Source organism: Ricinus communis, chromosome 5, assembly GCF_019578655.1.
Source record: "Ricinus communis isolate WT05 ecotype wild-type chromosome 5, ASM1957865v1, whole genome shotgun sequence".
In the NCBI taxonomy this organism is placed as follows: domain Eukaryota; kingdom Viridiplantae; phylum Streptophyta; class Magnoliopsida; order Malpighiales; family Euphorbiaceae; genus Ricinus; species Ricinus communis.
Genome location: NC_063260.1, coordinates 14,573,355 through 14,600,827, shown reverse-complemented (window position 1 = coordinate 14,600,827; position 27,473 = coordinate 14,573,355). Strand labels below are relative to the sequence as shown.

At 33.1% G+C, this 27,473-nt stretch overlaps 2 protein-coding genes across 3 annotated transcripts; one reads left to right on the top strand and one right to left on the bottom strand.

The window, feature by feature from the left end:
- Positions 1-1,438: 1,438 nt before the first annotated feature.
- On the top strand, positions 1,439-3,386 carry LOC8268682 (V-type proton ATPase subunit D). 2 transcript variants are annotated; one of them, XM_002532643.4, is made up of 2 exons: positions 1,439-1,651; positions 2,387-3,386. In XM_002532643.4, exon 2 carries the CDS (start codon positions 2,399-2,401, stop codon positions 3,182-3,184), a length of 786 nt encoding a protein of 261 aa, XP_002532689.1. In that variant the 5' UTR covers positions 1,439-1,651; positions 2,387-2,398; the 3' UTR covers positions 3,185-3,386. The 2 variants fall into 2 exon arrangements, with proteins under 2 accessions (XP_002532689.1, XP_015583032.1); XM_015727546.3 differs by lacking the exon at positions 1,439-1,651 and adding an exon at positions 1,755-1,926.
- A 412-nt stretch (positions 3,387-3,798) lies between these two features.
- LOC8268677 (FHA domain-containing protein At4g14490) lies at positions 3,799-6,525 on the bottom strand. Its single transcript, XM_002532644.4, has 2 exons — positions 4,889-6,525; positions 3,799-4,344 (listed from the first exon to the last, which is right to left on the bottom strand). The coding sequence occupies exon 1, from the start codon at positions 6,280-6,282 to the stop codon at positions 4,915-4,917; it is 1,368 nt and encodes a 455-aa protein (XP_002532690.2). The 5' UTR covers positions 6,283-6,525; the 3' UTR covers positions 3,799-4,344; positions 4,889-4,914.
- Positions 6,526-27,473: the final 20,948 nt, after the last annotated feature.

Below are 27,473 nucleotides of genomic sequence, written 5' to 3'. Positions count from 1 at the left end.
TTAAATACCTCTTTCTATTTATAGAATTAAGGTTTCATACTAGAGAAAGCGATAGATTTTTAGGAAATATAGATAAATATATAATTTATTTATTTAAAATTTAAATAATTATTGATAAAATAATGATTATCGTCAAGAAAACCTTCTAGAATCTGTATTTAGATGTAAAATTGTCTGAAACAACGACATTGGAATGTCAAAATTCAATTGGCTCTATAGAGAAAGTTTTAAAATTTGTAGTTTAGTCCCCGATTTTGTAAAAATTACTGTTTTGATCCTCAAACTTAATTTTTTCTTAATTGATTCAAAAAGGTAATTCCAGCTGGGTTAACCTCGACCCTAGCCTTGGATTCGTTTGTTCTTCACCTCCCGAGACCCGATAAGCTAGTAACTTTCATCATATGGTTTTTAATTTTTTCCTCCATATCTATATTCAGAAAAGGGGTGTTGGCAGGTAGCAACCATATTAGGTTAATATGATTAGAAAAATTAAAACCCTTTCTAACGGAGGATGGACTCTGTGTCCGGGTCTGTTAGGGTGCTCAACCCCTTTTCCTACATGTACCTAACTTTTTGAACTTAAATCTATGGTTCAGGAGAGGAAAATTTAGGCTCTCCATGAAAAATCCGAGCTGGCATCCTTTACCTCTCTATTTGTCCTAGTTATTTCACTAAGGTGGCAACTTCTAGTCTTCTTTAATAATTTGTAGTCACCACGAGTGTTGTGATCCCATGAGACCTCTTTCTAAACGACTCACTTTTAAATTGCGCCTAGTACGGAAGAGACAACCTCCGCCACGATGATATAGCCGCAATCACTTGGGACAGACCTTGAAAAAGCCGCGCTCATAGAAAGTACATACATTTTAACAATAATTAATGGCTTCTATTTTCTGTTGGGGAACCATAGTGGTCTCAACAACTTTTCTTTTAAGCCAACTTCAACGTTGATTGTGATTGCAAACAAGAGATTAGAAAATTAAAGGACCATTAAACAACTATTGTGGATGCAGTTTCACTTTTTGAGTTCAACATTTGTTTTGAACGATAATGGCTTTAAGCCCTTAAAAATTTGAGAGGAATAAATATAAAATTAGATTTTATATTTAGAGATTATTACAATTTAGGAATCTTGAATTTAAAATATTTTATCATATCCATGTCATTTAATTATTACAAGTTGGCAAAAGTTCAAATATGATATTTCATTATGCTTAAGCTGTCATGGGTTTGGACCAAATTGCTAACGGATTAACACACAAGGTATTACATTGTTAACAAAAAAAAACTATAGGACCGTTTTTGTCAAAGGTCAAACCATAGAGTACAAAATTGTACTTTCCCCTAATTTTAATGAAAATAACTAAATAAGGTTAAGAAAGAACGATGAAACGTTGCCGTTCCCTGTCCAGGAGAAGGAAGGTGCTCTTCAACACAAACACGGGCCCACTGTTTCATTCAGATCAATTTTTATTTTATTTTTGGGGATCTCTTAATCGACAACTCTCATACATCTTCTGAAAGTAAAATTAAAACGAATTTAACTACCACAAACACAAGTCCTCGATTTTCAGCATCAATCTCACCACTCACCGGCGGCTGTGGCGGTGGCTATTATCCGGTCCTGCGACACTACTTACTGTCATCTCAGGTATCCCTCTGATACCATATAGCATAAATATTTTCCTCTTTCTACAGCTGGATCATAATACCTCTTCCTCTTACAGGTGAAGATTGAGATTGGCCTTAAATTTAATTAACTACTCTTTCAATTTGCTATTTCTTTTTTTTGTAAAAAAAGAAAGACAGAAGGAAAAAGAAAGAAAATTGAGAAGAATGATATAAAGCAAGTTTCGTGCTGCTAAAACTGTGCATCAAAACGTTTTTTACCTCTCTCGAATCTGTCAGAACCCCTCTATCTTACAGGTGAAGATTGAGATTAGTGTTAAGGAAACTAGGAAGGTCTTAGGATTAGAAGATGTGAAATAGCGGATTTGTTTCTAGCGTACCAGAAAAAGAAAAGAAAAAGAAAAAGAAACAGTGTATAACAATGAAATAATGGGGTGGGGATAAGGAATGCTGTGTATATGAGGAATAGAGCATATTGTCTTGTTTTTTCAAAATGCTAATAGCGCCCCAAGTTCTAGCTACTTGTTTTGGCACTTAAGTTTTGCACTTGGTTCTTTTATCTCAATCATAGATTTGATTTTCAGTATTCCAAAAGATCAGATGATTTTTTAGGTCTACCTTCAATCCGTTTTTGATATTTAATATCATTATTTTCTTCTATTAAAGAAGAATTGTTTCGTCTCTTCTTCTTTTTTTTTTCTTTTTTTCTTTTTTTTGTTCATTATATCTGATGTAGATACTTGTTTTTCTGTTCTAGAGTTTGGGAAAGATGTCAGGCCAAGGCCAACGCTTGAATGTAGTTCCCACAGTGACGATGCTTGCAGTAGTAAAAGCTCGCCTTATTGGTGCTACAAGAGGTCATGCTCTTCTCAAGAAGAAGAGTGATGCTTTAACTGTGCAGTTCCGTCAAATTCTTAAAAAGATTGTCTCTACTAAAGAATCCATGGGAGAGATCATGAAGGCCTCCTCGTTTGCTCTAACTGAAGCAAAGTATGTTGCTGGTGAGAATGTTAAGCATGTTGTCCTTGAGAATGTCCAGAATGCATCCCTTAAAGTTCGATCTCGGCAAGAAAATGTTGCTGGTGTGAAGTTGCCTAAGTTCGAGTATTTCACTGAAAGTGATACCAAGAATGACCTTACTGGATTAGCCAGAGGTGGCCAACAAGTTCAGGCCTGTCGTGCTGCTTATGTAAAATCTATTGAGGTTCTAGTTGAGCTTGCTTCACTTCAGACATCATTCTTAACACTTGATGAGGCAATTAAGACAACAAATCGTCGGGTTAATGCTCTGGAGAATGTTGTGAAGCCTAGACTGGAGAACACAATTAGTTACATTAAAGGGGAGCTGGATGAGCTTGAAAGGGAGGATTTCTTCAGGCTAAAGAAGATACAAGGTTACAAGAAGAGGGAAATTGAGAGACAGCTTGCAGCTGCCAAGCAGTTTGCTGAGGAACAGTTTGCTGAGAAAATTTCTTTGCAGAAAGGAATTTCCCTAAAATCAGCTCACAATATGTTGTCTGCTGCAATGGAGAAGGATGAGGACATTATTTTCTGATGCAGATGCTGGTTTGTTTCTCAAATGTGTGGTTTTTAGCTGTTATGCTTTTCTTTGTGGGGGTGGATAATTTCTTAGCCAAACAGGACGGATAATCCGTATTTACGAATATTTATCAGGAATAAGTCATCCATATGCCTATTTATTGTGTATTATTTATATACTCTCTAAGCTTAATGGTGCAGAATATTTTTTTTCCAAATGAGTTGGGAGTATTTGTTGTCGACTTTGGTTGGTTATATATGCATATGCTAGCACATCAGTTCTATTTTGGCTGTTGCAGCAAATTTTTGTGTGTAAAATAAGAACTATTTTCTTTGGTTTTTCTCTATTGAATGAAAAGGGATTTATAAGGGGGCCGTGACATGGTAAAACTCCATGGAGAGTCGTCATATTTAACATGGAAACTGAACAACTCCAAGCTATGTCTCATCCTGGAAATACATTTTCTTAGCTTCACATCTTTTGAACGTACACTGAGTGATACGCTGGCATTTTATCAATTGAAGTGAAAATAAACAAAAACATTTTGGTGCTAGATGATTATGCACTGCATGGACTCGGGTTGCAAGGTATAAAGTTAGTCTGAAGTGAGACTTAAAGCAGAACCCATCTTTCAAGTCATGATGCTCGAGATAACCACAATATAAAGCTTGTAAACATCCAAGATGGAGGAGAACTTGTATCCTGGTCTAATTTCGGATTGTTTTGATCAGCCGCAGCTGAAAACTCACATGTAGAGGAATAAAAGAATGAGCGAATATACTGTGATGTGTAAATAAAAAACACAGTTAGAAAACTTGATGATGGAAAAACATAAGTAGACACAAGAATCTCCATTCACCAAGTAATCAGAATCTTGCCAACATTTCCATCCAGGAGCAGAGTCGTAGGAGATACAATGCCCTGTTAAAAGAAAGGCGGAGCCAAACAACACCATACATCTTGCGGCTGCAGCAACTCTAACCATCAAATAGTGAAAAGCACATAAAGAAGTCAACTATTAACATAGTATAAGATTCCAGGTCGACTCTACTTTGTTCTTTAGCAGCACCACTCATTTCTACAGCTGTTTCATCTTTATGTCATCCTACTATGTACTTTACATTATAGCCTCCTCATATATGATGGCTGACCCCTCTTTCATGCAACCTTACAACCTGTAGAAGAATAAGAATTGAACACCATAAATCTCCCAAAACCCTGTTAATTTTACTACACATCAAACGATATGAGCAGATTAAAGTCTGATTCAATTTACAAGAGATTATAAATAACATAGCGTACTACTTCCCTGGATTCATAAACTACAAACGGCTCATAGATGGAATCTGCTGAGGTTCTATGACAGACTCCTAAACTGAAGTTTCCTTAAGGGGTTATATAGCTACTTACCAAATCCATCCTAACAGAAACTGTTCAAGCTACACTGCAGCACTTCATGATAACCTATCTGAACCTCTAAATAGAACATAAGAAGTTCTTATTAAGAATGCTGACTTCACGCTAATGTCCCAGTGTAAAGCTTGGAATTTTTTTTTTTTTTCAATTTTTCAAAAGTGCTTAGTCACATGAGCTGGTTGTCTCGTACGAGCTAGCCTATCTGAAAACATAAGCTTCTCTCTACTGAAAGATATCAAACTCCACCACAGCAATATATATCAGTGAGATCATAGAAAATTATAAACATCAAAATCTAACTACCTTAGATTTTCAAAGTCATTGCTTCTCTAACCAATAGCCATAGCCTTAGCTTTCTTCTGCTCAATTATGTGTTTTTTAACTTGCACTGCTTTCATTCTCATTCCTTGAATAATCTCCTCAATAGCCTGACTTGTCTGCTTATGTGAATACTCCATATGATCAAACCACTGTCCTAAAGTTATCCTCTTCATATCCACTCTTACCTTCTCTTTCCCCAAATTTTCACTCTCACTAACTTGTACCTTACCATTACTCTCTTTGATTCTACTCCCATTTTCACGTTCCTTTTCCTCATCTCTGCTAATACCAACTTCATTCAAATCCCAGCCAAAGTCCACACTTTCTTTGACAATCCCAATTCCAACACCTTCACACTCTATTTCTGCATCCAACCCCTCTTTCTTTTCCTCCTCCTCATCTCCACTAATGCTAACTTCACTAACCTGTTTGTTCAACTCTTCTCTCAAATCCAACCCCTCTTTCTTCTCCTCCTCCTGATCTCCGCTATTATCGGCTTCACTGATCTGTTCTTTCACATCTTCTCTTGAATTCAATCCTAAATCCAGATTCTCCACTGGCACTTCCTGTATATTCTTTCTACTTCCCCTCCCCCTACTCAACATTTTACCATCCAAATTCGCCAAAGCACAATCATTGTTCTTTCTCTTTCTTGTAACCCTAGAATTTACCTTCTTCCTCTCCAAATCCTCCCCCTTGGGGCCCACATTTTCTAATTGCTTATCCTCTGAAACCCTAGCTTTTACCGGCCTACCTCTTCTCGGTTGTTTCTCCATAATAACATTCTGTTGCTCGGATTCCCTCTCCTCCTCCTCTTCAATGTTAATTACCACAATTGGTTCTGAATCTTTTCTATCCTCATTTTTTCTATTTCGTGTAACCCTTACATTGAATTTCTCCACATCCTCCAATTCTTTATCATCCGAAACCTTAGCTTTTCTCGGCCTCCCTCTTCTAACTTTATTCTCTGTCTCCTCATCAGTTGCTCTAATCACCGATTCTTTGACTTTTCTCTTCGGATAGCGCCTCAGCTGAGACGGCTCCTCAGATTCTTGAAACTGAACCAGTATCGAAGTCTCCCCGCCGAGTTTCAGGGTGTCGCCGTCGTGGAGGACGAAGGATGTGAAAGGAGGGAGAGTTGAGGAATTGAGAGTGGTACCATTTGAAGAATCCAAGTCTTGGACTATACATTTACCCGAAGATGGAGATTCGGGTCCGATTACTAGGTGTTTTGACGAGATGCCGTCGTCCTTAATTGTAAGATTGTTGCCTCGGACTACTCGGCCGATTTTGACAGTGGATTTTGAAGGGAATTCAAAGATTTCGCCTTTTCTTGGGCCCTGCAGGATTTCTAGTTTTAGAGATTGATGTTCCATTTCAGAGATTGAGGTGCTAATATTTCCCTGATGAGAAAATGTGGGAAAATGAAAGAAAGTGCAAGAAAATTTGAAATTGTGAGAGACAAGTGACTTTTTGTGTGTCTTTTTAAATGTAACCAAATACCCAAACTACCGTTAAGTTCCATATTAGAAAGCTCTTTTTTTTTTTTTTTTTTTTAATTCTTTCCAAAGTTTGTTTAATGGCATGAATCAATTAACATTATATTTATTTAATTTTAAATAATTAAATATGTGTCAATCATACAATATAAAAATAAAAAATATTGGTAATATATAACATTCTCTTAAACATTTTTTTTCTCTTTAAGCAGAGGTATTGAAGTGGCTACTAGAAAGATTTAAAGAATACTTCTTTAAACTATTTTGTACTTTAACTTATTTTTATTTTAGAATTTATTATTTATTTATTTTTATTTTAGTACCTTATTAATATAAATATTAGTAAAAAATAGTCAAATTGCATAATACTATTAAGAGATTTTAATATGATATGCAATAGCCATTGTTCTTCCAACTACAACATCAGCACTTGCTAACAATATTATGCAATTTGACCATTATTTGCTAACATTCATATTCACAGTAAGTGATAAAAAAAATCATAAATTTTAAAATAAAAATATATTAAATTATAGGGTTGTTTACCGAAATTTTTTCAAAAATATATTCAAAAAGAAAAAGTAATTACTAAAATGATCAAATTTGAACGCTTTGATTATTCATCTTTGACGTCATTTTCTTCTTCTTATCAATCCTAATGGCGAAAATTACTTGTGTGCACTGCCCTCAGTGTCAGGTTTGGTTCTTGCTAAGTGAAAGGAAATTTAAATTGGTAAATTGCCACCAATTTAACAATTATTATTTCATCTACAGTCGCAGAAATTCCATTATATCTTTAAAAGTTCTTTTGTATTGTAAAAATTTTTATAATTGATTTTAGATAAAATTTTATAAGATAATTATATAATTGGTGTTTAAATTTTTTAAAATTTAATTGTTATATCCATGTTTTTAAAAATAATCATTAAGTATGTCAACTTGTAAAAAATAACTAGTAAATTTGAATCACATATCACTTATTAGAAATTTTGATATGAAAGTTTATATTAAAAATTATTATCTTAGGTAAAAAAAAATATATGCAAAATTATATAATACCCCTAAAAATATATACATATATGGTGTAAATTATGCAAAAAGAAAAAAAAATTAGAGATTTACTTTTATCACTTTCTTTAAAAATTATGTATTAGGAGATAAAGGTTGACATTCAAAAATTTGATAAAAGATAGTCCAAATAAATACCAAATCGAATGGATTATAAAGCATGTGTGAGAATGTAAAGGTACTTTCTTGTTCTTAATGCTTCATTGATTACACATATTTTACTATACAATAGTGTTGGTTATGGTCAAATTAATTAACTCATTCATTGTGTTTGAATGCAGAAGTGTTGTTTTATACAAATAGAGTCGTTTTTAGAGACTTTTTTTGTATTTTTCTTTTCCCATCAGTTGTCATTTTCTAAAGTTAATTTGTATGTTTTAATTTTTTATTGTAACTAGCACTTTATTCATTATATTGTGGTGGCATTTTTTAAGTGATTTAGGGATGAACAAAAGATTTATATTGAGGATGATATGTATGAAACAAATATAGATGTTGACACCTTTTTTAGGATTTAAAATATTTGTAAATGAGTTAATGGGTTACAAGAAGGTAAAAAATGTTACATTTAGGACACATGGTAAATTTTTAACACGTGGGTTAAAATTGTGACAAGTCAGTTGTAGACATGGTTAACATGGTTAAAAAGCTTAGTGAAATTGAAGTATATACTGAGCATAAGCACATGAAGGACCGGTTAAAGGAAGATATTTGAAAATAAACAAAATAGTGACAATATATGTGACTTAACATCTAATGTGGCTCTACAGAGAGATCCAAAGTTGAATAAAGATGGTCTATTAGTGGTAGAACAGAGGTGAGAAAAAAAAAAGAGCCAGAAATAATAAGTCAAGTAAATGATATAGCTGAGCGGATATCCAATGATTTTAAGAAAAGAAAAGTGAATGAAGACAAAAGTGTTTTAAAAGGTGTGTTAGCCTAAGTTATTTCATGAACTTAAAAATCCTAGTTTTTTGCCTTGACAATCAAATTGAGTAATACTAATGATCTTTCTAAATATTTATTTTATAGGATTTTAAGTTCTCTTCATTAGAGTTGCCAGATTTAGAAAATCAATGCTTCCATCTAAATTGTGATTGCAAAACTCAAAAAATCGTATAGCCACTGATATGGAGATAATAGTGACCACTACCAGGAGATCACTATCGGAAAAGACTTCATTTTTATTATAGAGAGATTCGCGACCCTTATCGTGACTGTAACATTAGTAATAATGAAGCTCTTTAGGATTGTGTAAAATCATGACCGATATACCATACTCGCAACTGCGACATTTATAGCTATTAGGAAACCTCCAACAAGCATAATTATGAAGATCATGAAAGATCGCCGTATGGAAAAGAGCCATCGTACCTTTAAGAATTGCGACTACTATTCTATAAGCGCGACTATTACTCTCAAGTTACAACCGTGACAACTTTGATAGTGCATTTAATGCACTATTTAGAGCTAGAAGACAAGAAAATTGAGAGAATGTGAATAATAGTTCTTTAGTAGTTTAAGGTCAGAAATGCCACTTTCAAAGACTATTTAATGTTGATGAACAACCTCACATAATTAATCTCTATTTCTCACCTCAAGGTAATCAATTTATCTTTATAATAGGTTATTATAACAGTTTGAGTGTAAGGTTTAAATGCTTAGTCGGATTTGAGAGTTAGCCTAGTGAGATAAAAGCTATTGTAAAGGTTTGAGTGTTAGCTAAAAGGATTTAGAGTTAGCCTACGTAAAAGAACTCTTATAAGGTTTGATATGAGCCTAACCCTAACTTTTGAAAATGAGCTTAGAAAAACTACTAGTGTATAAGTTTAAGTGTGAGCTTAGACTGTTTGGGTTTGATCTTGCACTCGTAAAAGGATTATTATTAATGGGATCTCCAATTAGAGATTAGAGAGTGGGTGTAGGTTGATTAATACGTGAAACATTACAAATCTTTATGTCAATCTTCTCATTTGATAAATACTTAATTATTCATTCTGAACACCAATTCAAGACCCTTGTTGGTGTAGCAAGAGACAATAAGTGGTACCGAAGCTTAGTACTCAAAATCAAGCTTAAATGCGGAATGTATGCATCATTTAAAATCGTTCTTTGATAGATTTAATTATCCATATTAGAAGCATACAATGGAGGTCTACTTGGATAGTGACCTTATAGATGTGTGGGATAATGTGTTGAAGGAATAGAAGCCTCCAACCAAAGAAAAGGATGGTGTTTAAGTACCTCTTCCAATAGAAGAGTGGGCAGAGGCACATAGAAGAACAAATGAGAAAAATAAAAGAGCTATGGCCATCCTTCTTAGATCTTTGTCAAGAGAAAAGTGTAGTACAATCCAACAAAGCCCTTGTGCATATAGTATTTGAAAGACTCTAAAGAATTTCCATGAAGGAACCATATAAGTCAAATCAAAGAAGGTCCAATTGGTCATAATAGAAATGAGCTTTTCAAAATAAAGCCATATAAGAGCACCACCAAAATGAAAAATAAACTTCTTACTATTACCAACAACATAAGGAAGGTTGAAAAATACTATGACTTGGTGATAACAAAATACTTAGATCCTTGCCATTAAAAAAGTATGGATCTAGAGTGGTTGGTATTGAGGAAGCTAATGAAGATTTTAAGATCCCCACATCTGTGCTCATAGAAAAGCTTCTCACTCATGAGATGGTTGTGGAAAGAAAAGAAGAGCTAGAGAAAGACAAGGAAAAAGATAGGAGGAAATTACTATATCAACACTTAATTTCTCGATCTAGATATTAAGAGAATTATGGAAAATTCGATGATGGAAGTTGTTACTTTCTCGAGTCTCAAGAGGTCGAGGATGGTTGAATCTCAATTAGGATTGCGAATAATTGAACCAAAAATGTTTTCTGAAATCAATATGGACTAAATTGATAAAAAAATTAAGTTCGAAAGTGAAATTGCAAATTTTAAAAGTTCAGGGACTAAAACTTAAAAAAGCTGAAAACTTTTTAGCCCCTAAGCCCACCGGTTATACCCAAAACCGATCAGCTCAGCATAGAGCTGGTCAACTTTATATAGAGTCGATTAGCTCTAGACAGTCCCGATTGGTCTCGAAACTGAAATTTGACGTCGTTTTGTACAATTTCTCGATTTAAAATGCCAAATTAGTAAAAATACATCTTTCAGAATTTATTAATAAATATTTGAATTTTTAATAATTTTTCATAATTTATTCAATATTTATCAATAAATGTTCATGATAAGTCCAAAAATTAAATATTTTAATTATGGAGATTCATTAAAAGTTGAGAACATATATCAAACACTCTTAGGATTTTCTAAACGTTTCCCTATAAATAGAATAGGATGCCCCGAGCTTAAGGGTTGGCAATTTTTAACAGAACAACGGTAAGTTTTCAGCAACTTATACACTCTTAAAAATCAAAAAAAAAAAAAAACCTTTAAACACTCTAGATTTCTATTCTATTTTCAATTCAACCTCCTCCTCATCACTTAAGGCTCGAGGATTTGCACAATACGGTAACAACCTAAGAATTTTAAAGCATCCATATCATCATTCTTCTCTTCTTTTTTAGTTTCTTTATTATTATTTTTATCTTTCTATTATTAAAAACATGCTAGGATTTTGTAGTTTCTTTCAATGATTGTTATTTTTAATGTTATATGTGTTAGAATTAGGTTTTAGCATGATTTGCATGTTTCTATGATATGCATATTTCCTAGGTTTTGAATCTAATAACTTCTGTGCTCTTGGGTTTGGAATCTAATAGCGTTTATGTCCTTGAGTTTTGAATTTATAACTTCTCTATTCTTAGATTTTTAATTTGATAACTTCTATGTTCTTGGATTTTGAATATGATAATTTTTTATTTTTTAGGTTTTAAATCTGATAATTTTATGTTCTTGGATTTTGAATCTAATAACTTCTATATTCTTGGATTTTGAACATAATGACTTATGTGTTTTTAGGTTTAAAATATGATAATCCTATACTATAAATGAATAGATTAACATGTTAAGTTTTTTTTATGATAATTCACATGTGTTTACATGGTTAGATCTAAGTTTTATTAATTTCATATGATTAGCCTAATGTTCATGCTTTTAGAAAACTGTTATGTTTATTTACTATGAGTTTTCTTTTTCTTCAATTTGATTTACCTTGTCTTAAAAATAGCTTTATTCATGTATTATTTGATGTTTTGTACGTAATCTAATTATTTTTACGTGTTTTTCATGCATGTATCTCGCATATTTGGGAATTGGACCATTAAAACTATCAAATCTGCCTAAGATAGAACTTTACAGTCGACTGGCTCTATGAACAGTCGATGTAGAGTTGATCGGCTTTGTGATGCAGCCAATCGGTTGTTCGTCTAATTAATCGCATGTTTTTTCTGATTTCAAGGATTTTTGCCATTTTTAGCTATTTTATCCTATTTTTAGTTATTTTCAAGTTAATTAGTTGTAGGAGGGTTGTAATAATTTAGTTTTTTTATTACTTTCTCCAATTTTGCTTTATTTCTACTTACGTTTATATAATTTGATGATCAAATGCTTACATATGTGATTGAGAATTAAAGGACAAGTATCTAGACCTAGGGCTTGTAATTGAAATTTTGCATGTAACCAGTAGACTATTAGGTTTAAAAAGATGGCAAGCTGGGCCTGGCCTATAAAATCCTTTCAGACTTAGGTGGCCTTTTCCATTATAATCAATGAATTAACCAATTTATATTAAGAAAACTGAATCGGGCATTAGCATGTAAAATGTAGCCAAACTAGGATAAATACTTGATAACTAAAGCATAATTGGTAATTGGGCTAGGTGAACCTCTTTGTACATAATTGAGTATTAAATTTAGACTAACACCATAAATAGGGGAATTAGACTAAAACTAAAATGGGCTAGACTTAGGTAGACCTTACATGTAATGCATGATGTGTAGAAATATTATATTGCATTTATAGGGATTATGTCATTAAATAATAAAATTGAAACTAATGATACATAAATAAGGAAGTTGGCTTCTATATATATCTCTAGATGCAGCGAAGCTTCCTTATGAAATCTAGTACGTCACTCAATTAGTAAAAGTATTCTAGAGAATTACACAAGTGGCGACTCTCTTTCTCCGCGCTAATCTTTTTGACTAGTAAGCATGTTCCCGATTAGGTTAAAAAGCCTTGCAGTGCTGTAGTCGCTAGAGACACTTAGGTGCGCGCCAGAAACTGCCACCTACACACTAGCTTTTAAAAGTGTCATAAAAAGCCAACTAGAAAATGAAAGTTCTAGTGAATCATGTGAAAGTGAAGATGAAGACTTGACTATACTTTCAAGGACAATCATAGATATAATCAAGAATAAAAAAAGAGATAAAAATCCCTAAAAAAGTATGCTTCAAGTGCAAGTATGGATATAATTTTTTTGGATATGGCAAGCAATTCAAGGCTGAATGCTACAAAAGTAAGAACAAGAAGAATGAGAAAAGGAACTGCATTTAAGGCAACTTGGGATGATAGCTCCTCAAGTGAGGAAGATGAATTAGAGGTTGTCAGCATTTGCTTCATGGCCTTAGAGGATGACTTCAATGAGATATGTTCTTCATCTTATACTTGTGATGATGGTTGTGGTTATAATATGCATATGATTGATGATGAGCTGTTAGAAGCCATAACTCTAAAATCCAAAAAATATTATTCTAAAATCAAATTTTATAAAGAAAAATGTTTGAAACTTGAAAATAATTTTGAAGATTTAAAAAAACAAGTTTCAAATATCACTTCCTCAAATTTGGAATTAAAAACTGTTTAAATGAGATTTCTTCTAATACCTCACCACTTAAGGATTTATATAAAGAAAATAAATTACTAAGCGACCAAATTGAAGAAAATTTCTAGTGTTTATTGTGGTACCATTTGTGTTCCAATTTCTATCTATTTTTGCACAATTTATAATAGTGTGTATTTGTTAAGTTGTTCTAAATGATATACTTTTAGTTTAGTACTAGTTGTGGATAAATTGGGATACCTTAACCTTTTCTATGCTAATATTTATTTTATTTTGTCCAACTCATTTATGAAATGCAATGTATTGATTGACAAAGATGAGTCAATATTGTGTTTGTTATTAACATATGCTCCTCTCTTTTGTAATATTACCTAATTCATGTCTTATATTTTGTTGTTTCTTTTTGGATCACTCATTGCATATATTTGCCTTGTATAAGAAAATACAAGCTTTTTCCATTGCTCTAATGGCAATATTTTCCTTTCAATATTTTGTCAAACACTAAGTGAACATAACATCCCCATTGCTTTAATGTCAATACTTTTTTTTCAAGTGTTTTATAAAACACAAAGTAAACACAACACCACATTTAGTCATGTGATCATCAATAAGCATAATCATATCAACTTAATATTTTACTATATAAATTCATCATATTCTATTCATCAAATAACAATACAAAATTTAAGCCATCATTGACACATAATTAGCCATAACATAAATTAAATATAAACACTACATTATAATTAAGAGACAAATTAATAGTGAGTTTAACAACAAAAAATTACTTCTTATTCTCTATTCCCATCAGCATTACCCCTTCAACTCAACACTACCATTTGAGGATAATCACCAACACTTAGTGTTTGGATTATTTGCCTAAAAGAACATACAAGCTTTTCCTATTGCTCTAATGACAATATTTTCTTTTCAATATTTTGTCAAACACTAAGTGAACACAACACCCTCATTGCTTTAATGTCAATATTGTAATACCCAGAAATTTTTATTTTTAATAATAATAATAATATTAATAATAATTAATAATGAGTTTTTATTTAAATTAATATTACTTTATTTTTAATTAGTTTAATTGGGATGATTTAAAATAGAATTTCAATGCTAGATAAAAAAGAATAAGAGAGTTATTTTTTCTATATCTAATTAGTTTGATTTTCAAGAAATTAATTAAGTAAATTTCTTGAAAAATTAAATTATATTTTTTGGTCACTTAATTTTCCCCCAATATAAATATATGAATTAAAATTCTATATTTGAGAGTTATGAAAGAATTAGTAAATAATATTTTATAAAAGATTTATTTAGGAATGATGAATTTTAATTAGCTAATGGTGTTGATTTAATTGGAAAATAGTTAGTAAATTGATTAATTAAGTTAATTAAGTGTTAGGATTAAATTGGCAATTAATTTTGGAATAAGGATTAAAATGTAATTATTTTAAATTGGGGTTTTAAATGAAAATTTATATGATTAATATTTTTATAATTAAATATGTCGGTAAGAGAATTTTGGTAATTTTACTTTTAAAAGCAAGGATAAATAAGTAACTCCATATTTTCAATAATTCTAATTTGACCAAAATTAAATAGTTAGGGGGTTTAATTGAAAGCCTAAACAAAAGTTAAAGGGTTAATCAGAAATTTTGCAGGGCGAAATTGTTAGTAATTAAAAGTTGAGGGATTAAATGGTAAAGAAAAAAAGTTCAGAGACCAAATATCAATAAGGAAGGAAAGAAAAGAAAAGAAAAGAAAGAAAAGAAAGAGAAGAAGAAGAAGAAGAAGAAGAAAAAGAAGAGGAGGAAGCGTCAGCCAACGATGGCGGCAGCATAGGAGGCTCGCCCGAGCGAGGTGGCGGCGGTTGGAGGTGCTGCGGACATCGACAAGTGCAGCGTTAGTGGCGGCAGCAGTTGCAGGCGGCGAGGAGCGACAGAAAATGCGAGGAAGCGGCACCGGCTTTCCGGCACCGTTCTTGGCGTTTCTGGCGACCATTTGCCGCGTTCTTAGGCTCAAAATGATCAACAACTTCTGGACTTTTTTTTGCCCATCGCCACCCCTTGAGGCTGCCATAATTGCAAGATCCGGCGAGGTGAAAATAATATGGGCAGTTGTAATTTCAAGCTTTTCCGGTGAGTTCCGGAGAGGGATGGATGATCGGAGGGCATATTTGGGCTCTCCTCAGCTCAAGCTTTCCAATGGCACCGGTTTCGTGGCGATCAAACTCCGTTTGAAAATTGACGGTCGAGATTGTTCGTAAATGTCTCAAGATGATTGGGGATCGGATCGAAAGTTGGAATCATCATCAGCGCGTTGTCTCGAGTCCGTAGTTGCATTTGGATCGTCGATCGGACTATAGGGGCTGGAGGTGAGTCGACCGATAATTTTCTAGACTGTAGATTTTAGAGATTGTTAATAAAATCATGTGTTTATTTAATTGTGTTGAGCATTAGAAAAATATTATAGGGATTGTTAGTTAAAATAATTAATTTTCGGACCGTCTACCAATAATCGTGTTTTGTGTTGTGTTGCGGAGTTGAGAAAATTAATGCGGTTTTAGTGGCATGACTCCCGTTAACTAATCATTGTATATTTGAAGTGTTTTCTGGCAGGTCCTAGACCCATTATACGGGGGGTAGATGTCTGTAATTTAGGGGAGGTTCTGCCGCCGAATTTTCGGTAGAATTCTTCCGAGTCGAAATTTTTAGGCAGTAATTCTTGGACTCTAGGCCTAAGGTTAATTGCCAAAGGTTCTATATTTACTGATCGAATTGTTTCCATGATTAGATAAATTCTTCAGTTTGGCTCGCTCCACCTGAGGCATCGGAGCAGAGCTAGGAGGTCGTCATCAGCGCGTTGTCTCGAGTCCGTAGGCGCATTCGGATCGTCAATCGGACTCTAGGGGCTGGAGGCGAGTCGACCGATAATTTTCTAGACCGTAGATTTTAAAGATTGTTAATAAAATCATGTGTTTATTTAATTGTGTTGAGCATTAGAAAAATATTATGGGGATTGTTAGTTAAAATAATTAATTGTCGGACCGTCTACCAATAATCGTATTTTGTGTTGTGTTGCGGAGTCGAGAAAATTAATGCAGTTTTAGTGGCATGACTCCCGTTAACTAATCGTTGTATATTTGAAGTGTTTTCTGGCAGGTCCTAGACCCGTTATACGGGGGGTAGATGTCTGTAATTTAGGGGAGGTTTTGCCGCCGAATTTTCGGTAGAATTCTTCTGAGTCGAGATTCTTAGGCAGTAATTCTTGGACTCTAGGCCTAAGGTTAATTGCCAAAGGTTCTATATTTACTGATCGAATTGTTTCCATGATTAGATAAATTCGTCAGTTTGGCTCGCTCCACCCGAGGCATCGGAGCAGAGCTAGGAGGTCGTCAAAACTATGAGTTAAAGTCATATATCTGTTTACGTGTGTCATGCTAAGATTTTATGTAATAGCTCTGATTAAATGATTAATATTTTAATTATTTATTTGATTACTATTCATATATGTATCGTTTTCTGCATCAATGCTATTGTGAATGCATGTTAACTCGGAATGAGACAACAGTAGAACATGCCACCTGATGGGTTGCATTAGGACCGCGTGCACACCACTATGAATCTGAGACAAGTAGTAAAAGGCAAATTTTGAAAAGGTTAATTCAGGACTTGCCCTGGTCGAGTTTAACTCTCTAGGCTAAGTAGAGTGAGTTTGCTAGAGTAAAGGTCCCTAGTCGAGCATCGCTCTCTAGGCGTCGACTTTATTAGAAATTTAAGTGACCATACTAGATTTTAAGGACCCTGGTCGAGCTTCGCTCTCTGGGTGCCAGTTCTGTTGGAACGAGAGAGCCGAAAGGCTAAGACTGTTTAGGGTTCTACTGAAATACTCCGTCCCGTAGTATGTGAAATTTATTTTACAGAAGCATGGCATGACACGTATATTTTTGCATGACTTAATATCTTATGTTAAATTAAATAAATGTGTTATTGAAGTGTTTGTAATTATTCTTGGATATATGATTTTAACTTATTCCCAAGACTGACTGTCTCAATTTAACTGTTTTTCAAGTGTAGTTAGTTTTTCCGCAGTTCTTTTCATCTAGCAGTCCAATTCCTTCATCTTCGGGTTTAGCGTAATTGATTTTTGGTATGTTTGACTTTTAAAATTCTAGAATTTCCGCAGTAGAAATTTTAAACTTATCATTTTATAATTTCATGTAAATTCTGGTTTTGCTTATTCATGCTGGTAGACCAAACTCTAAATATGTAAAACTTGACGGGTAAGGTTAATTGTAGATCAGTGCTATTGGGTTGAAATTTGATGAAGTTAGTGAATGGTTAGGCTTATTATGGGATTCGATGGTGAAGTTAGTGAATAGTCAGGCTTATTACGGGATTCAGTGGTCTTACGCCTACTAATTCCATAGTGCCGGTCACGGTCCCACAGATCGGATCGTGACAAATACTTTCTGTAATACCCCGAATTTTTATATATTTAATAATGAGTTTTTATTTAAGTTAATTTTAGCTTTATTTTTATTCGGTTTAATTAGAATGATTTAAATACAAATTTTGAATGTTCATGTTAGATAAACAAATGAGTTATTTTCCATGTCCAATTAGTTTGACTTTTAAGGAGTTAATTAAATAAATTATTTGAGGAATAATTTATATTTTTATTTAGTTATTCAAATTTTCTCCAAATGCATATTTATATAAATAAAATTATATATTGAAAAATTATGATAGAAATTATAAAGGATGTTTTTATAAAAGAATTTTGGGAAAATTGGTATTATAATTGATTAGTAGTATTAAATTTTGAGTTGGAAATGGATTATTTAATTTAATTGTGTATTTTCAATAATTCGGTTTTGGCCCAAATTAATTAGTTACGGGCTTAATTGAAAGGCTAAAGGAAAGTTTAGGGGTTAAATTGGAATTTTGCTGGATGGAATTGTAAGTAATTAAGAAAGTTGAGGGACCAAATTGTAATAAGAAAAAGTTCGGGGGCCTAATGTCGATATTGAAAGGAAAGAAAATCGGGGAGAGAGAAAAGAAAGAAGGAAGGGAAGAAAGGGAGGAGAGAGAGGGGCGTAGGCGTCCATGGAGGATGGACGCTGGAGGCCGGCGGCGCTGACGCCTAAGGAACGACGCCAACGTCGAGCACGATGGTGGCGATGGAGGCGGTGGCAGGCAGTGCGCAAAGTGGCTTCCGGCGCCATTCCGGCCGTTCCGGCCTTTATGGCCAATCTTGGTGGCGATCTGCTCCCTTGGAGAGCTTCCTCGCTTTTGGTGGCCGGAGGAGAGAGTTCGTGAAGTGGTGGCAGCCGTGTTTTCTGGTTTTTCCGGTGAGCTTCGGCGGAGGATGGACGATCGGAGAACGTATCCCGACTCTCCTCAGCTCAAGCTTCGCGATGGCACTGGTTTCATGGCAATCGGGCTCCATTTGTAAATCGACGGCCGTGATCGTCCGTAAATTTCTCCGTGATCGGCTGTCAGATCGAAAAATCGGAAGCAGGGATCGTCATCAGCTCGTTGTTGTGAGTCCGATGGTGTGTCCAGATCGTCGATCGGACTCCGGCGGCCGGAGGCGAGTCGACCGAGCTCCTCAATTTTCATCACGACCCGTGGCCGTGACCGCACTAGGGAATGGGTAGGCTTAAGGCCACCGAAACCCGTAGTAAGCCTGACACTCACTGATTTAAACAAATCTCATCTCAAATTAATATTATTAAAGCCACAAATTATCTTAAATGCTACATTTTACATAATTTAATCGGTCTGCCGGAACAATTATGCGAGACCGGAAACTACAGAAAATTTACAACTGATACATCTACTATTATTACTGCGGAGAATCTAAGATTTTACAACTTAACATACCAAATCAAATACATCACCCGATGATGAAGGAGTCGGGTTACTGAATAAGAGTCGCAGGAGAACTAATAGTCACGAATCTGAAAAACAGTAAAAATAAGACTGTCAGTCTCGAGAGTGAGTTAAAATCATATGTTTATAACAGTTTCAAATATCTCAATGTCACCTTATTAAATTTTAAAATAATTAATAAATCACGCGAACCATACGTGTCATGCCATGCTTAAATAAAATTTATTCCACATGCAACGGGACGGAGTACTTCAGTAGAACTCTAATCCCAACTCTAAAATCTCGATTATTTCAACACTTATGTCTCAACTAACCTCAACTCTATCATCTCAAACCTCTCATTCCAACAGATCGGCAGAGCAAAGCTCGACCGGGGACCGCCACTTAACTTTCGGCCTTAGCCTTTCGGGCTCTCTTATCCAATAAGACTGGCGCCCAGAGAGCATAGCTCGACCAGGGACCTTACCTCCAGTCTGGTCACTTAAATTTCCAAATAAGCCGGCCCCCAGAGAGCAATGCTCGACCAGGGACCTTACTCCGGCAACCACACTCTACTAAGCCCGGAGAGCGATGCTCACCGTGGCAGTCCTAATCTTTCTTTCTTAAAATTTTTACCTCTTTACCTTTTCCCTATCTTTCTCAGATTATATTGGGACACTCATCCAACTCCTATGTTCTACTGCCGTCCCATCCTGAGTCATCATGCAATATTAAAATTGGTAATAAAGGAAAAACATATTTAAATAGTAATTAAAAGCATCATGCAAATGATAATAATAATAATTAAATGAAAAATTGAAATTGCAAATAAATATTCACAGTAGCAAATCAAATTTTATGCATGACACGTGCGTAAGCGATATATGACTTTAACTCATAGGTTTGGCGACCTCCTAGCTCTGCTCCGGTGCCTCGTTAGGAGCGAGCCGAACAAACAGACAATCTAGTCACGGAAAACAATTTATCAAAACGCTGAAACAATCGATCTTTAATCTTAGGTCTAGACTCCTAGGACTGACTGTCTAAGAATCTCGACTCAAGAGAATTCTACCGAAAATCCGGCAGAACCTCCTCTACAACACGAACATTACCCCCCGTAAAAACAGCTCCAGGACCTGCTAGAAGAACACTTCCAATATCCAACAATTTAAACAACGGGAGTCGGGTCCCCAAACTTCACTATCTCCGACTCCGGCCACACAAAGACAAAACACAAGGCGCGATGACAATTATTTTTGACTCACAATAACATCAAATACTCAATATAAACCATTAGACATAATTAAACCAAGAATTCCAAAATTAACGGGCCAAAGATAATTACCGAGATGCTCGATCGCTCGGTCGACTCGCCTCCGGCCGCCGGAGTCCAATCGACGATCCGAACACACCATCGGACTCACAACGACGCGCTGATGACGATCCCCGCTTCCAATTTTTTGATCTGACACCCGATCATCCGGAGAAATTTACGGACGATCTCGACCGTCGATTTGCAAACGAAGTCCGATCGCCACGAAACCAGTGCCATCGCGAAGCTTGAGCTGAGGAGAGTCGGGATACGTCCTCCGATCGTCCATCCTCCGCCGGATCTCGCCGGAGAAACCCAAAAACGCCGGCTGCCACCATTTTCTCTCTCCACCGGATCTTCCGTTTCGGCCACCATTATACACCGCCGCCAAAACAAAGCCGAGGCCAAGAGGAGTCGATCGGCACTAAGATCAGCTGACCACCGACGCCGGAACGCTCAAGACGGCAGGAAGCTTCGCCATCTTCCTCCTCCGTGTCAGGCCCTGCCGCCATGGTGTCCGACGCAGCCTGCCCCCATTGCATTCGGCCCGGACAGACGGGCCCGACGTAGCCGCCTTCCTCCGCTCCTCTCTCTCCCCCGACATCTCTCTTCCTCCCTTCTTCTTCCCCGACTTCCATTCCTTTCAATATCGACATTAGGCCCCCGAACTTTTCCTTATTGCAATTTGGTCCCTCAACTTTCTTAATTACTTACAATTTCATCCCGCAGAATTCCAATTTGACCCCCAAACTTCTTTTTAGCCTTTCAATTAAGCCCTTAACTATTTAATTTGGGCCAAAACCGAATTATTGAAAATACACAATTATAAAAATACCCCTGACCGACATATTTATTTACAAAAATACCAAGCTCACAAATTTCCATTAAAACCCCATAAAAATAAAATTATACTTTTAATCCTTATTCCAAAATAATCCTCCAATTAAATCCTACACACAATTAAATTAAATAATCAATTTCCAACTTAAAATTTAATACTACTAATCAATTATAATACCAATTTTTCCAAAATTCTTTTATAAAAACATCCTTTATAATTTCTTCCAAAATTTTCCAATATATAATTTTACTTATATAAATATGCATTTGGGAAAATTTGAATAGCCAAAATATAATCATTTCTCAAATAATTTACTTGAATAATTTCTTAAAATTTCAAACTAATTGGGTATAGAAAATAACTCATTTATTTGATTAATATTAAATTTTTTATTAAATCATTTCAAATTAAACCCAATAATAATGAAGCTAAAATTAACTTAAATAAAAACTCATTATTAAATATATAAAAATTCCGGGTGTTACATTTTCTCTGGCCGTTGATCTTAGAAATCCTTTGATTTTAAATTTGTGTTTATTGGGTTATATTGAGTATTTGATGATATTTGTGAGTCATAAATAATTGTCTGTCAGTTTGCATGCCTCGTATTTTGTGCTGTGTGGCGGAGTTAGGAAATAGTGAAGTTTGGGGACCCGACTCCCGTTGTTTAAATTGTTGGATATTTGGAGTATTTTTCTGGCAGGTCCTGGACCCGTTTTTACGGGGGGTAATGTTCGTGTTGTAGGGGAGGTTCTGCCGGATTTTCGGTAGAATTCTCCCGAGTCGAGATTCTTAGACAGTCTGTCCTAGGAGTCTAGACCTAGGATTAATGATCGATTGTTTCAGCCTTTTGATAAATTGTTTTCCGTGATTAGATGATCTATCTGTTCGGCTCGCTCCAACTGAGGCACCGGAGCAGAGCTAGGAGGTCGCCCAATTCTGTGAGTTAAAGTCATTTAATCATTGCACTATTGCTAAGTTTGATTTTAATATGCTATTTTGGAAGTTTATGCTTAATTTGGTTATTAGTATCGCAATGTAAGTAATTTTACTGGATTATTAATTAATGAAGATAATATAGTAATGTTATAATAATACCAAATATAATCAGTTTTCCACATGAGTTGCCTGATGTCTTACTCTTAATTGTTAATTGTTATTTTGATATGGTTGAATGATTTCATTATACAATGATATTTATTATATGTGATGATTTCGATTTGGGGACGTGGCTTTCGTAGAACATGCCACCTGATGGGTTACATCAGGACCGCGTGCGCACCGGTAATGATCATGGACATGTAATAAGATTTTTATGGGTTTGCCCTGATCGAGCATTGCTCTCGGGGCGCCAGTCTTATTGGATTAAGAGAGCCGAATGGCTACTAGATTTCTTATTTGGATACTTAAGTGACCAGACTGGAAGTAAGGTCCCTGGTCGAGCATTGCTCTCGTGTGATCTTATTGGATTAAGAGAGCCGAATGGCTACTAGATTTCTTATTTGGATACTTAAGTAACCAGACTGGAGGTAAGGTCCCTGGTCGAGCATTGCTCTCGGGGCGCCAGTCTTATTGGATTAAGAGAGCCAAAATGGCTGTTAGAATTTGGGGTTAGGGTTCTACTTAGCCACACGTCCCGTGAAAGTAAAAATGTCTTTATTTATTTACACTCTCTCCTTTTATCATTTTATTATTATGGTGTATGATTTTATATTATGATTGCAATTATATTCAGAAATTGGTATATTGTTTTGAATAATTAACATATCATGTGAAGGTTGCAATAGTCCTTAGATTATTTGATTTTAACTCACTCTCGAGACTGACAGTCTCATTTTTACTGTTTTTCAGATTCGTGACTATTAGTCCTCTCGCGACTCTTATTCAGTAACCCGACTCCTTCATCATCGGGTGATGTATTTGATTTGGTATGTAAATTGGTAAATCTTAGATTCTCCGCAGTAGTAATAGTAGATGTATCAGTTGTAAATTTTCTGAGTTTCAGGTCTCGCCTAGTTTTTCTGGCAGACCGAAGTATTTATGTAGAATGTAGCTGTTAAGATAAATTGTGGCTTTAATAATATTAATTTGAGATGAGATTTGTTTAAATCAGTGAGTGTCAAGCTTACTACGGGTTTCGGTGGCCTTAAGCCTACCCATTCCCTAGTGCCGGTCACGGGCCCACGGGTGGGGTCGTGACACTTTCTTTCAAGCGTTTTATAAAACACAAAGTAAACACAACACCACATTTAGTCATGTGATCATCAATAAACATAATCATATCAACTTAATATTTTAATATATAAATTCATCATATTCTATTCATCAAATAACAATACAAAATTTAAGCCATCATTGACACATAATTAGCCATAACATAAATAAAAAATAAACACTATATTGTAATTAAGAGACAAATTAATAGTGAGTTTAACAACAAAAAGTACTTCTTATTCTCTATTCCCATCAGCATTAGCCTTTCAAATTCAACACTACCATTTGAGGATAATCACCAACACTAAGAAAAATTGGCCATGCCCGTAACCACTTTTCTCTTTCTCTAACTATTTTCCAGTTCAACCTTTATGTTATTGATCCTCCACAACAATCCAGATATGATTTGCCTGGCTCTTCAAATGTCGGAGGACCAATCCATTTGAAATAATCACAGTTTCTATTTGCTTTAACCAGATCGAATGACATGAATTTTCTATTTGGATTTGGATTTGTCCATTAAGTTTTAACAATTCATCCCTTGGCACATGAGCAAAAATCACTAGTCCTATCCATTTTCAATTACTTTTATAGGTATGTTTTTAAACAAAAAAAATCACTAGTCCTATCCATTTTCAATTACTTTTATAGGTATGTTTTTAAACAAAAAAAATCAATAGATGAAGAGATGATTGAAAGAGAAGGAGTTAGATTTGATATTAAAGCACAAAATCTAACATGATTTTTCCAAAAGTTTTTTTTTATAAAATCCAACTAAGCATACTAAATGTTTTCTTTCTTCTACTTAAGCATGTTAAACGTTTTCTTTTTTCTACGTCATAAACTAATGTAAAGTAACCTATTAGTGACCTTCAAAATAAACTTATTAATTTTTTTTGTAGACTGACACAATTAATTATCATTTTTAAAAGTACAAATATTTAATTGTCAAATTCTAACAAATTTAAACACTAAATATATAATTATTCTAAATTTTATCACAAATCCAATATAATTAAAGTGATATTGTTATTTTACATCCTAAAGTCCATATTATGAATTTTTAATAAATATTGAATAAAATTAAATAAAAACAGCTTTTATAACATGAAATCAAATTTCATAAGCTTTTACAAAAAAAAATTACAGTTAAAGGACATTAATGAGATATATGTATAATATTTTACTATAAATGAATTCTTTAAATTTCTTTTATGAGGTCTAGATGTTATTATTTTTTTAAGATTACATTTCTAAAAATTTATCATAATTTTATCTATTCTCTCATTTTATGTTTCTCTGATTATATATATATATATATATATATACTAGTTTTGCTTGTAATTAGAAATACATAAAATATATTATATAAATATTTGATAAACTAGTATATAGCATAATATTTATAAAAGACGTTTAACAACTATATTTTTTATTCTATAAAATAAAAGTACATGTAGTATTATATACTTTACAAACTTAATTTAACTTGATTTTAAATATGTATAAAAATTATATTTTATAAATTTATTAAATATTTAACTAAGTTTATTAAATATTTAACTTCTTGTTTTATTTCAATGACCCATTGCTAGCACTAAATTTTATATCTAATTATATGTTGTTAATAGAATTCCATATTATTTATGAAAATGAAACATATATCTTTTTAAGTTTAATAACTTTTTATTTATTTAGAATTATTTTTAAAATATAAAATAAAATCTTCTTACTGACAAAAGAATATGATCAAAGTTCAATATTACAATTTTGTTTGTGTTTTTTATGTCCCTTTCACATGTATATTACTGAGTTTGTTAGAAGCAAATTATCTCAAATGAATATAACCAATATAGTTTGACTATGGAAAGTAGGATATTTCAACTCTCATCTAGACAACTATGCGAGTAATAAAGAGACTTATTATGAGTTCTTAGCTAAACTGTGCAATTTTAGTAAATCAATATATAGAGCTAAATAATAAGTTAAAAATTGAGTTATGAAATTGAATATGGGATGTGAACATGCAATTAATGAGCTTAAGAGATTGAGCTGGGATTTTAAATACCATGAGCAAATAGCTACATATGTGATGAGCTTAGAAATTGAAAACAGTAAATGTAATGATGAAACAATAACTGGAGAGTTTCATAAATTGATAGCATAAAATAAATAACTTATAGATATATAACTGATCCTGAGGAATAACGAAAACTTAAATATATTGAAAAATTAAAACTAAGAATTGTTATACTAAGGACTTAATATTCTACTTTAAGGATAAAGCTTATAAATTATGAGTCTGTTTTATTTTTGTATTTTATTAGTTGGGATTTGCTCACTAAGGAGATCCTTACCTATTTATAAATATTCTTGAAAAATGCTTCTGATATATTATTTATCTTTGGCTTGGTCCTCAATTAACTCCACGCTTTGTGTGTACGTGTTGACTACTTCCACATTTGCACATATAAATTAGGATGTAACTTTCATGCTTCATTCCTTACTTTTCTTAATTTTTTTTCTACATTACAGAAACGTGCTTCATTTTACAGGATATGTTTCAACATCCATATTTCTTTCTCCTTGTTCTACCTGTATTTTTTTTTCCACTTTAAAAAAACATGTGCAATCTTGTAGAAAACTTTGTAATTGTCTTGTCACCTCTTTACATCCTCATTTACCACATGTTAATAATCTTCAAAAATTATTAAACAAATTTTTGGCTGGATAAAGAGTCTCACAATGAGTCAAAGAATTTATTGGCTTTAGGATGTGAATAAAAAATAAATGGGCTTTCTTAATGGACCTGGCTTGAGTACTGAGCTTAGATAAAAAATAAATTTAGAAGTAAATAAGTTCGAATAATCTTTTCCTAAAATTTTTTATAATGATTATAATAGTAAATTAATCAAAATTAATTAGAAATAGAAATCTTGCTTTTGAAAAAACAAATATTGATAAAAAATGGATGCAAGATGAGATTAATTTTAAACTTTTATAGTAAAAGATATAAGAGATTATATAAAATAATAACTAGTAAATAAATATTAAAATTTAAATAATATTTTTCTTCGTTTCTTAATATATTATGTTTGATTGAATTTAAAATATTCTAAATCTTTTTATTCACATAATTTACAAATCAAATTTATAATAAGTTATAGCACCATATACGACTCAACCTCATATATGTATACTTTATTGTAATAATTAGTCTAAAATATAAAAATATTGTCAATTTAAAGTACTTTACTTGAAGTAATCATACTAAAAAAGTATTATAATAAAAAATATGTATGGTAAACATATGAATTATTATATCAACAGAACAAAATCAAAAATATTTTATATTTTTTCTCTAATATCTTGTCTTTAACTTTTTGTATTGAACTATATATATATATAGAGAAAATACAGAATTAGATGGAATTAGATAAATTATTAATTAATTCTAATGGAATTAGGACTGTACTTGATTAAAATAACTACATATTAGAATTATGCTATGATCATATTGGAACTAAATTCATTACTGATTAACTCTATCTGTATTTTAGTTTTAAAATTCTTCCTCTCCCTATGCTTATATGATATAACTTGAGATAAAAGAAATTTCTGATAGGTGTACTTATTTTTGATATGCAAGCATAATATTGATGAGTAATTTTTATGTTTATTTGTAGTAATAATAATATAATTAATTTATAAATTGACTAATATATTATTTTTCTAGTTAAATAGTATATAATTACTTTGTTAATAAATGATTTACTTTCCTAATTAATTGATAATTTTCAATACTAAAAATTTGTAATTCGATTATAATTTTAATATTAGTTTACATAAACATAATTAATATGTGTTAATTAATATTAGTTTATGTATTGTTCATTTTATGCATATAAATTATCCTTCAAATAAAAAAGTCAAATCAATATGTCAGAT

Bases quoted from the DNA above. Each gene is read 5' to 3' on its own strand.
- LOC8268682 (XM_002532643.4), top strand. From the start codon at position 2,399: ATGTCAGGCCAAGGCCAACGCTTGAATGTAGTTCCCACAGTGACGATG.
- LOC8268677 (XM_002532644.4), bottom strand. From the start codon at position 6,282: ATGGAACATCAATCTCTAAAACTAGAAATCCTGCAGGGCCCAAGAAAA.